The sequence below is a fragment of the Megalobrama amblycephala genome, linkage group LG13 (genome assembly GCF_018812025.1).
Source record: "Megalobrama amblycephala isolate DHTTF-2021 linkage group LG13, ASM1881202v1, whole genome shotgun sequence".
NCBI classification, from domain to species: domain Eukaryota; kingdom Metazoa; phylum Chordata; class Actinopteri; order Cypriniformes; family Xenocyprididae; genus Megalobrama; species Megalobrama amblycephala.
In genome coordinates this window covers 30049656-30061908 of record NC_063056.1, presented here as the reverse complement: position 1 = coordinate 30061908, position 12253 = coordinate 30049656, and the positions used below count along the sequence as shown (strand labels likewise).

The 12253-nt window shown below is 36.2% G+C and overlaps 2 protein-coding genes across 3 annotated transcripts; both read left to right on the top strand.

Moving 5' to 3' along the window:
- The first annotated feature begins 2 nt into the window (after positions 1 to 2).
- LOC125243095 (cationic trypsin-3-like) lies at positions 3 to 5783 on the top strand. 2 transcript variants are annotated; one of them, XM_048152404.1, is made up of 6 exons: positions 3 to 129; positions 1782 to 3829; positions 4025 to 4178; positions 4928 to 5187; positions 5397 to 5533; positions 5629 to 5783. In XM_048152404.1, the coding sequence occupies exons 2-6, from the start codon at positions 3790 to 3792 to the stop codon at positions 5764 to 5766; spliced, it is 729 nt and encodes a 242-aa protein (XP_048008361.1). In that variant the 5' UTR covers positions 3 to 129; positions 1782 to 3789; the 3' UTR covers positions 5767 to 5783. The 2 variants fall into 2 exon arrangements, with proteins under 2 accessions (XP_048008361.1, XP_048008360.1); XM_048152403.1 differs by lacking the exons at positions 4025 to 4178; positions 4928 to 5187; positions 5397 to 5533; positions 5629 to 5783 and having other exon boundaries at positions 1782 to 3717.
- Positions 5784 to 8261: 2478 nt separating this feature from the next.
- On the top strand, positions 8262 to 11789 carry LOC125243096 (trypsin-3-like). Its single transcript, XM_048152405.1, has 6 exons — positions 8262 to 8440; positions 8666 to 8753; positions 8987 to 9140; positions 10971 to 11230; positions 11330 to 11466; positions 11558 to 11789. Exons 2-6 carry the CDS (start codon positions 8684 to 8686, stop codon positions 11705 to 11707), a joined length of 771 nt encoding a protein of 256 aa, XP_048008362.1. The 5' UTR covers positions 8262 to 8440; positions 8666 to 8683; the 3' UTR covers positions 11708 to 11789.
- Positions 11790 to 12253: the final 464 nt, after the last annotated feature.

Sequence of the window (12253 nt, the reverse complement as noted above, 5' to 3'; positions counted from 1 at the left end):
GCCATTGCCTGTTGAATCTCTCTTCTCCAACTTTTAATAATACATATCAGATATGTTGGCTGCTATTAACTTTACAGTGGTGCCGTGGTTATTAAATGGATCAATTTGGTGGTACAGTATCATTAAATGGTATGACAAATTTTTGCATTTATCCTGCTTTTTGTCCTTGAGGTGGCTTGTTTTGGGGGGGAAGAAGTACTCTTTGAATGATGTCACTGGAAAAGTATACTAATAGATATTAACATGAGTAGTTTCTTTCACCAGCAGTTTTATTGAATGGAATTTATGATGCAACTATTTGCTGTAGCTGGCTAATAAAAGCCCTAATGTGTGTACTATGTAGTGTGTGATTCTAAAAACGTCCTACTATACTAGTACCAGTTTTGAGACACCTGGATGACCCTTAAACATTTTGCCAAATATGCTGTTTTCTAAAAGAACACTGCATGTAATAGTGTATTCTACATTGTATTCAAATTGACTTTCCATTTCCAGTGTAACAAATTCTTAACTTGATCTGACTGCCATTTTTACAACAACTAAATCCAAAAATGTTAATGTATTTGTGGGATAACTAGATATAATATAATGTCCCTAAAACTTAATAATTATTGTTTTTAACGTACAACCCGAATTCCGGATGTGTTGAGACATTTTTTAAATTTGAATAAACTGAAAATTAAAAGACTTTCAAATCACATGAGCCAATATTTTATTCAAAATAGAACATAGATAACATAACAAATGTTTAAACTGAGAAATTTTACGATTTTATGCACAAAATGAGCTCATTTCAAATTTGATGCCTGCTACAGGTCTCAAAATAGTTGGGACAGGGGCATGTTTACCATGGTGTATCATTTCCTCTTCTTTTCAAAACCATGTGAAGACGTCTGGGCATCAAGGTTATGAGCTTCTGAAGCTTTGGTGTTGGAATTTGGTCCCATTCTTGCCTGATATAGGTTTCCAGCTGCTGAAGAGTTTGTGGTCGTCTTTGACGTATTTTTTGTTTAATGATACACCAAATGTTCTCTGTAGGTGAAAGATCTGGACTGCAGGCAGGCCCATCCAACACCCGGACTCTTCTACGATGAAGCCATGCTGTTGTAATAGCTGCAGTATGTGGTTTTGCATTGTCCTGCTGAAATACACAAGGCCTTCCCTGAGATAATTTGACATTGAGGAACATTGTTTTTAAAGTATTCCACAATCTTTTTACACACTCTTTCACAGCTCTGCCCATCTTTACTTCTGAGAGACTCTGCCTTTCAACATTCCTTTTATTGCTAGTCATGTTACAGACCTGATATCAATGAACTTAATTAGTTGCTAGATGTTCTCCCAGCTTAATTTTTTCAGAATTTCTTGCTTTTTCAGCCAGTTGTTGCCCCGGTGCCAACTTTTTTGAGACCTGTAGCAGGCATCAAATTTGAAATGAGCTCATTTAGTGGATAAAAGTGTCAATTTTCTCTCTTTAAACATTTGTTATGTTATCTATGTTCTATTGAGAATAAAATATTGGCTCATGTGATTTGAAAGTCTTTGTTTTCATTTCATTAAAATTTAAAAAACGTCTCAAGATTTCTGGAATTCGGGTTGTATACCAGGCAGTATTATGCATGCAGTAAAAGGTATGCTAGTGTTTCAATGACCCTTGTAATAAGATTACAACAAATCATGAAACATGAGTAAATGTTGGAGTAGACTTTGAAATTTAGTTTTTCTCTTTTATTAATATCAATGTCATGTTTTACTGACATGAAACTTTCTCTCTTCTCCAGTGAATCACAGCATGAGATGTCAGGACTGTGGGCAGCAGTTCACTCACTGGGAAACCTTCAGAATTCATCTTAGTGAACATGTAAAACAAAAGAGACGAAACAAGAAAAGACAGGTGCAATCTGTCTCTAATGGAAATGACAATGGCCTGGGATATGTTACAAAAAAGATAAAAGTAAAAGAAACAGACAAAGATGAATCCCTTGATGGTTCTTGTCAGTTAAAACCATCTGAGATCTCCTGTTCTGACGTTGCTATTGTGTCAGAGGAAGAAAAGCCTGTATTTGCAAAGGCAAACAAGGTCTACGCCTGCGCTGTCTGCGGGAAGGTCTATTCCTACCTTGAGTCTTTCAGAAATCACCAGAAACTGCACATAACTTCAAAAGACCAACAGCCTGAAATCTGCTGTAAAACATGTAAGAAAACATTCAAACGTCCATTCTCTCTCACACTTCATCTAAAATTAAGCAAGAAGTGTGTTCCTGAAGAGCCTTCCGTCCTTCACTGTGAACGGTGTGATAAATCTTTTGCCTCTGCTGTGGCTTTCATGAACCATCAGGAAATGCACAAGCAGAGGCCCTTCTGGTGTGATTCATGTACTAAAGGTTTCAGAAGTTCAGAGGGATTGAAAAGACACTTACGTGGCCATGACAACAAAAAACACACATGCAACATCTGCCAGAAGTCCTTTCGGGTTCCAGCCGAACTTCGGTACCATTACAACATTCACACTGGTTCTAGGCCTTACACATGTGATCTTTGCCACAAGAGGTTCTCGCAATTAGGAAATCTAATTACCCATCGGAAGAAACACCTGGAGGTCTTTAAAGAAGGAGAAGATGTTCCCCTCGGGAGGAAGGACACTGGTTTTAGAGGAAAGAATAGAGTGTCAGTTATGGAAAAAGTCATTTTAGGAGAAATGAATGTCTTCAATCGAGAGAAAAAGGATCCAGTCGTAGAAGACAGTGATGAGAAAATCAGTGCCAACAATGCTACTTTACCTGAGAGTGATTCATCTGACTTCTCATCGGGTGAAAAGCAAAAACATTTAAATGAGGCACAGGAAGACGATTTGCAAGTACAGGAAGTTGAGGGGGACTGGGAGTGTGTTGAATGTGGTGCACATTTCATTGGGGAGTCTGAGCTTCACATGCATTATATGAAGCATGCAAGTGGGGAAGTTTGATACACAGTATGCTTATTATAAATGTCATTTTGTGTGACTTGCTCTTTACTCAATAACTTAATGTTTCAGTGACCAAAGTCAATCTTGATGACACCCAAGTCTATTAGATGGCTTTAAAATGCAATAGTATAATCTTTGGGGGCTGGGTTGATTTACTGATTTGCCTTATTTTCCTTTGGAGACCTTGTACTTTATTGCTTAATCTGAAAATGGTGTATTTTAGACACTGATATCTGCGAGTCCTTAATTTAGTAAGAAATTGAATTTGACACTAACATTTATCACTGTTTTTGCAATCTTGACATGTTCATGTCTTTTTCGCAGAGTGAATTGAGAATCTTGGTTTGTTGAAAGTGGTCTTTATATTTTGTAAAAAAAAAAAAAAAAAAAAGTTATTTTATTGCTGTTAACTTGTTAAGAATTGTTACTTGTTACTGGTTTAGCTTTTTCAAGCTATTCATGTCAATAGACCATATGCTATTATTCATAGAATTTCTCTTGTGTTGAATAAACAGTTAAGTAAATCATAACTTGCAGTCTTAAGTTGTGCTTTACTGAAGATGTAAAAGCATTTTTGTTTTTATTAAGCTTTGTACTTGTATGTATCTTGGTTTTATCATGCTCATGGAAAACAGTTCGATAAGAACTGTTATAACTGTTGTCCCCGGTGCTTATTTTCACTTATGAATCATTTGCTCTGATCTTATTGGTTGTTCTGTAGATATCAGTGTTAAATAAATCCCTTAAAATGATTCTTGAAAGATTGAGCCATTCTTGAACATTGCTGAAGTTTGCTCTCTAAAGTTGTGATTTATTCCTCTGCAATGAAGTCTATTGTGTTTGCTTTGCTGGCTGTGGCTGTGGGTATGTAGAACTCTCTTTTTATGTTATTTGTTAGTTTCTGCCTACACAATGACCTGTAAAATTCCTTACAGCTCATATGATTGCTTGAAACATCATTTAAAGCACTCAGTTACAAAAGACACAACAAGCTTTAAACAGTGTTTTGGATTGCTTTATTATGGGCACTTTGTGAACGATTAAACTCTTTTTATGAAGCTTGCAGTGCAGATGATAAAATCATTGGAGGTTATGAATGTTCGCCCAACTCCCAGCCCTGGCAAGTCTACCTTACTTATGGCAGTGAACGCTTGTGTGGAGCATCTCTGATTAATGAAAGATGGGTTGTTTCTGCTGCTCATTGCTACGTTTCGTGAGTATATCATACTTTTTCAGTGTTGGGTGTAATGCATTACTAAGTAATTAATTACTATAATTTAAAAACATTTCCCTTGAAAAAGCAAGGGATAGCTCAATTGTATTTTAATTACAGTTATTTATGATGTAATTGCTTTAAATATAGACTAGAACAATTCTATATCAAACAATGTAACATCAAAAGTTATTGTCTAATGTCAAAATGTACATTTTTAATGTAAACTTCACTGTCGTTAGTCTATCATTAGCTAGTCTATCGTTATCTTTCATGTCTTTGTATTGTTGAACTGGTCAAGGTTGATATGGGATTTAGAGTAATTAGCATTAATAATTTTTTTAAATCCCGTATCATGCAATACTTTTTTAAAGAGAGTAATTAGTACAGTTATCTAATTACAGTGTCGAAGATGTAATTAGCTAGTGATTAATTACTTCTTTTAGAGTAACTAACCCAACACTACTTTTTATGTTGAACCTCATCAGCAACTTTTTAATAACAACTAATAGCAGTTGCATGTTAATATGTGCATTGTGAATGTATACACTGAAAATGATGATGGTAAATGTAACAGATGCAGATTTCTGAGAAAAAAAGTTACACATTTAATTCTGTAATAAAGATGCGAGTACATTAATCAATCAATATTAAGTAGGCAGCTTTGCTGATAAAAAATTGTATTAGAGTAATATATGAGATCCTTAATATATGAGTTCCCAGTAATATATGAGTTCCTTGTCAAATAGACCTTCTCGTCTTACTGTCCACCTGGGAGAGCACAATGTGTACGTTGAAGAAGGCACAGAGCAGAGGATTGGGGCAGAGAAAGTGATTCTTCACCCGAAATACAATGATTTTACATATAACAATGATTTCATGCTGATCAAGCTGAAGGAGCCTGCCATCTTTAATGAATATGTCAAGCCAATCCCTCTGGCCACCAGTTGCTCTTCTGCAGGGGAGCAGTGCTTGGTTTCTGGATGGGGCAATCAGATCACCACTGGAGGTGAGATGGCTTAGTAATGAGAATCTTTTGTGTAATAAAACCATTCCAATATTTAAATTCGATTGATTGAGTGGCAGTATATGATATTTGATCCAAAGGCAATGATATGTCGTCCATCATAGCTGTAACTATTGTATCACTCTGTTTTTGTGTTCCAGACAGACTGTTGGTCTGTGTATGACTCTTTCTGTTCTTATACTCTTTTCCAGTTGACTATGCTGCTGTGCTGCAGTGTTTGAATTTGCCTGTACTGTCAAGGTCACAGTGTGAGGGTGCATATGGATGGCAAATAACTGAAAACATGTTCTGTGCTGGATTCATGGAGGGAGGCAAAGACTCATGTCAGGTATGTCATTGACATAGTCTTCTTTTTTATGTCTGTTAAACAGTTTAATACAAAATCACACTTTTCTTGTTTTCCTTTTCTAAATTACTCTCAAGTTGATTCTGGCGGCCCTGTGGTGTGCAATGGGGAACTGCGAGGAGTTGTTTCCTGGGGTTATGAATGTGCTCAGCCTGGCTATCCTGGGGTTTATGCTGAGGTTTGCCGCTACACTGACTGGGTCGAGTCCACCATAGCTAACAATTAATTGTTTCTTCAGTCAAGTTGGACCTTTTTTCTAAAATATCTGATTAAATTCAACTTTGAACAAATAAAAGTGCTTCTGTCCATTTGTTTTATATGGATATAGTATTTCTATCTTGACAACATTTAGAAGATTTTTTGCATAATAATGGATATGACAATGTAAATATATTTGGTCTTGGCGGAACAGATCTGCTATGCTGCTGCTGCTGCTGAATTGCAGCTGCTGTTGATTATTGCTGCTGCAGAGCAAGTACAGGAACTTGCTACTGCCAATACATACGCTGATATACTGCTGTGTGTATGCAAGACAAGACATACTGCTGCTGCACAAATAGAATATATAAAAATGATCCATAGCAGATCTATACAGGTGGAGCTGGGGAAGATGGAGGGTTTCAGAGGAACTCTAAAAGTGTGCTGCAAACTGCTATAGAGGGTATGCATTGACATCACTTTCCTGCCGGAACGCGCTCCCTCAGCTGAACTGAGTGGCAAAAGAACCTGCTGCATGACTGGATTTAATAGGGGAAACTGCGAAAACGCGAGTAAAACAAAATATTACACTAAAGATTGGGCTTGAAAGTGTTCCTTATAACATGTCAAAGAAACATAATCCATGGATATTGACATGCAGCCAGGAATCATGTTTCCTGACATTTATATGTGCCTGATTTTGACGCCGGGGAAATACATAAAGCAAACCTGCCTGTGAACACTTTATATAACTACATTATAGGTAGGTCTAAATTGGAGTGATCACTTATTTCAATATTATATATATATATCGTCCAGCCCTAAAACTTGTATAGTTTTTGTCAGTGTTTATTTAAAAATTATGCAGAATATAAGATGGTAAATATTTAATTGATGAGTTGTCAACACAATATAACAATACAATATATAAGGTATGATTTTACCCCCAAATCCAACATTTTGAACCAAAATGATAAATGCAAATCCATGTTTCTCTGCAGCTTTCAGCAGTCTGTAAAAATATACCTCAGATTTCTTGTCAAATCTATTTGTACAGTCAATCGCAAAGCTCGTGTTTTGAGTGTTTATCGCGGATTTCACACTGAAAAACCAATGCTGCCAATTGTAAATGTGTAATAAATGTCATTGGAGCTCTACAGTGTAACTGATGCACTTGAAACAACTCATCTGAGAGCGATTCACCAGACACGAGTGGCTCTGATTCATCAGACTCCTTATCAGATGAAGAACAAGAACATTTAGATAAAACATAGAATGAGTTAGTGGAGGGGGAGCTGGGAGTGCCATTTCACTGGGGAGTCTGAGCTTCACAATCAATGGATGAAGCACGCTGGTGAGGAAGCTTGATAAATGCTCAGATATCATGTGCCTAAAATACTAAGCATCATGTAGTGCAATATTCAGGGATGTATCATGATGACTTCCTGCATGGTCTCCTTTTGTGTAATTACTCCCACAGTCTTGGTGACACATGACTATTGGATATTAATATATTTTCTTTCTAATTTTTGGCACTTTAATTATTTTTGTTTAATCACTGGATTGCCTGATTTGGCTTTCCTTTGGACCCCATGTGTTTACTGTATAGTTGAGACCTTGGCCTTGGTTTAGGCATTAATATCTGATATTAACATCTATCACTGCTTTAAATGAGCTAACTATTATTTAGATATTTTTTTTCTTGTACTGATTGAACAGTTAAACACCTAATAAAGATTTTCACTGTCTGAAGTTGTGCTTCACTCAAAAAGTAAAACACCACTGAACTGAACATAAACATATTATTTAAATATTAATGGGGAAAAAATCATTGTGCATGTTAATTTAATATATTAATCCTCCATGTTGATAATTGTGTGATCGTGTGACTGGATAATTTTAATCATTAAATCAACAATGGAACAAAACAAAACATGGGTTTAAAGATGTTTATTGATTATTGACATGCAGAAGGTTAAAGGATATCAGAATAGATGTTGTTCTCCTAACTTAACCACATTTTGTTTTCGAAAGAAAGAAAGAAAGAAAGAAAGAAAGAAAGAAAGAAAGAAAGAAAGAAAGAAAGAAAGAAAGAAAGAAAGAAAAAGAAATCAGGGAATGTTAGTTTGTCCATATGCGGAAGCAAAAATTGTTATTATGCAGTGAAAAATATGTTGTTGTTTTTTTGTTTGTTTTTTTTTTTTTTTTTTTGCTTCACACAACTTAGAAATCCTTAAAAAAACTAATAACTATTGGGAAAAAACATTAAAGAGGCTTTAAAGAAGGATGAATGTTCAACTTGGGAGAAAGGACAATCGTTTTAAGGGAAAGAGTCAGGCATCAGAATTAGTTTAGGGGCAATTAATGGTTTTGTTCAAGAACAATCCAGAGGAAAATGGTGATAAGAAAGATGGATGACAACTATACCTCCTCTTCATCTGACAAGGAATCATCTGACTCTAGTGACTCCAAGTCATCAGATGAAAAACGAGCATTTAGCACACAGAAAAAGAATTTACAACAGGAAATTAAGGGGAAATGGGAGGTTTTTGAAAATGGGAGTCTGGGCTTCATATGCATTATATAAGTCAAGCAAGTTTGAAAGATTCATATCTACTTATTTTGTATGCTCTTTCACACTACGTTTGGACAAGGCCATTGACGATTCAGCTGACTGCAAAATATAGCAAGGTATTTGTTAACACCTGAGATTAATAGTTTAGTTTTCCTTTTGTAAGATATATTTGTATGATAATAACTACATTTTTCAGTGACCAAAGTCAGTCTTGATGACACCCAAGACAATTAGATCTTTAATATAATGATGTTAAAATAGATGATGTTTTCTTTTGAACCCCTTGAGTTTCCTGTGAATTATCATTTAAAAAACATTAATGCTGTTTCTGAAATTTGCAGAATCTTTCTTTTGTCTGAATGGGAGCACTTCTCCTTTCCTCTACTACAATGAAGACTATTGTGTTTGCTTTGCTAGCAGTGGCTGTGGGTATGTACATCTCTCTTCTTATTTATTATTTTCATTTGTTATAGTTTTACACTAACATAGCCTACTGGCTTAGATAGTCTTTAACCTTAATATGATACATACAACATGTTACTGATTCATACATAATAAATGATAAATATTAAATAGTAAATATGACAGACAAACGAATATCAGAAACATGCACTTTGTGAAAAATTACATTTAATATATTTTTTTAAATATTATTTTTCCAGCTTGTTGCACAGATTATAAAATCATTGGAGGTTATGAATGTTCGGCCAACTCCCAGCCCTGGCAAGCCTACCTTACTGATAATGGCGAACGCTGGTGTGGAGGATCTCTGATTAATGAAAGATGGGTTGTTTCTGCTGCTCACTGCAAGATTCCGTGAGTATATACTATATCTTCACTTTTATTTATTGATTTAATTTTAAAGATGATTTTTTTGGATTCAAGAAGTAATCAAACATTTTTCTTTACCATTTAGCACACTACTGTAGGATTATTTATTACCTGTAATTGTCTTGACATACAAACCCTATTCCAAAAAAGTTGGGACACTGTACAAATTGTAAATAAAAAAAGGATTTCAATAATTTACAAATCTCATAAACTTATATTTTATTCACAATAGAATATAGATAACATATCAAATGTTGAAAGTGAGACATTTTGAAATGTCATGCCAAATATTGGCTCATTTTGGATTTCATGAGAGCTACACATTCCAAAAAAGTTGGGACAGGTAGCAATAAGAGGCCGGAAAAGTTAAATGTACATATAAGGAACAGCTGGAGGACCAATTTGCAACTTATTAGGTCAATTGGCAACATGATTGGGTATAAAAAGAGCCTCTCAGAGTGGCAGTGTCTCTCAGAAGTTAAGATGGGCAGAGGATCACCAATTCCACCAAAAGCAATATCAGAAAGGAGTTTCTCAGAGAAAAATTGCAAAGAGTTTGAAGTTATCATCATCTACAGTGCATAATATCATCCAAAGATTCAGAGAATCTGGAACAATCTCTGTGCATAAGGGTCAAGGCCGGAAAACCATACTGGATGCCCTGTGATCTTCGGGCCCTTAGATGGCACTGCATCACATACAGGAATGCTACTGTAATGGAAATCACAACATGAGCTCAGGAATACTTTCAGAAAACACTGTCGGTGAACACAATCCACTGTGCCATTCGCCGTTGCCGGCTAAAACTCTATAGGTCAAAAAAGAAGCCATATCTAAACATGATCCAGAAGCGCAGGCGTTTTCTCTGGGCCAACGCTCATTTAAAATGGCCTGTGGCAAAGTGGAAAACTGTTCTGTGGTCAGACGAATCAAAATTTGAAGTTGTTTTTGGAAAACTGGGACGCCATGTCATCCGGACTAAAGAGGACAAGATCAAACCAAGTTGTTATCAGCGCTCATTTCAGAAGCCTGCATCTCTGATGGTATGGGGCTGCATGAGTGCGTGTGGCATGGGCAGCTTACACATCTGGAAAGGCACCATCAATGCTGAAAGGTATATCCAAGTTCTAGAACAACATATGCTCCCATCCAGACATTTCAGGAAAGACCTTGCATTTTCCAACATGACAATGCCAGACCATATACTGCATCAATTATAACATCATGGCTGTGTAGAAGAAGGATCCGGGTACTGAAATGGCCAGCCTGCAGTCCAAATCTTTCACCCATAGAAAATATTTGGCGCATCATAAAGAGGAAGATGCGACAAAGAAGACCTAAGACAGTTGAGCAACTAGAAGCCTGTATTAGACAAGAATGGGACAACATTCCTATTCCTAAACTTGAGCAACTTGTCTCTTCAGTCCCCAGATGTTTGCAGACTGTTATAAAAAGAAGAGGGGATACCACACAGTGGTAAACATGGCCTTATCCCAACTTTTTTGAGATGTGTTGATGCCATGAAATTTAAAATCAACTTATTTTTCCCTTAAAATGATTCATTTTCTCAGTTCAAACATTTGATATGTCATGTTGTATTCTGAATAAAATATTGAAATTTGAAACTTCCACATCATTGCATTCTGTTTTTATTCACAATTTGTTCAATGTCCCAAATTTTGGAATCGGGTTTGTAATCAGAATGTCTCTAAGATTATGTATAAAACCCATTTAAGACTAACCATATGTAGGCAGGCAATATTGCTGATAAAAGTTGTATTAGAGCCCAGTATATATGAGTTCCTTGTCAAACAGAGCTTCTAATCTTACTGTCCACCTGGGAGAGCACAACATAACCACTGAAGAAGGTACAGAGCAGAGGATTGGGACAGAGAAAATGATTCCTCACCCGGACTATAATGATCTGCCATTAAACAATGATTTCATGCTGATCAAGCTGAAGGAGCCTGCCATCTTTAACGAATATGTAAAGCCAATCCCTCTGGCGACCAATTGCTCTTCTGCAGGGGAGCAGTGCTTGGTTTCTGGATGGGGCGATCAGATCACCACTGGAGGTGAGATGTCAAGTGATAAAACTTTTCCTTACTTGTTTTAATAAGATATGTAAAAGTTAAAAAGCTTTAATCTTTTTCATATATATTTTTTTCTTCCAGTTGACTATGCTTCTGTGCTGCAGTGTTTGAATTTGCCTGTACTGTCAAGGTCACAGTGTGAGGGTGCATATGGATGGCAAATAACTGAAAACATGTTCTGTGCTGGATTCATGGAGGGAGGCAAAGACTCATGTCAGGTATGTCATTAACAGTCGTTTTTTTATGCCTGTTAAATAGTTTCATACAAAATCACACTTTTCTTTTTTTCCTTTTCCAAACTATTCTTAGGGTGATTCTGGCGGTCCTGTGGTGTGCAATGGGGAACTGCGAGGAGTTGTTTCATGGGGCTATGGCTGTGCTCAGCCTGACTATCCTGGGGTTTATGTTGAGGTGTGTCGCTACACTGACTGGGTCAAGTCCACCATAGACAACAATTAACTGTTTGTTTAGCCTGCATGGCTGACAGAATCATTTTCCTTTTTTCCTGAAATATCTACAATTAAATTCAGCTTGAAACATGCATAGGTGTCTCTGTATTTTAATTTTAAATAGACAGTCAACATGAAACAGAAGTTATGATAGTCTTTTCATGAAATGGCTTCTCGAACAAGAAAAAAAATGTAGGACTGAACTTGATTTTGTCCATTGGGAATTTATTGGATCGTTGTGGTTTGCTATTGGTTGATGTCATGTGAGTGATAGGTTATCCCCATGTGATCCCTGAAATAAACTAATATTTATTTTAAAGAGATAGTTCACCCAAAAATGAAAATTATCCCATTATTTACTCAAACTTAGGCGTGTATGCTCTTCTTTCAGACGACACAATCAGTTATATTAAAAAATATCCTTGCTCTTCCAAGCTTTATAATGGTAGAGAATGGTGCTCTTGATTTTGAAGTCCAAAAAAGTGCATCCATTAGGGGTGTAACGGTACACAAAACTCACGGTTCGGTACGTACCTCGGTTTTGAAGTCACGGTTC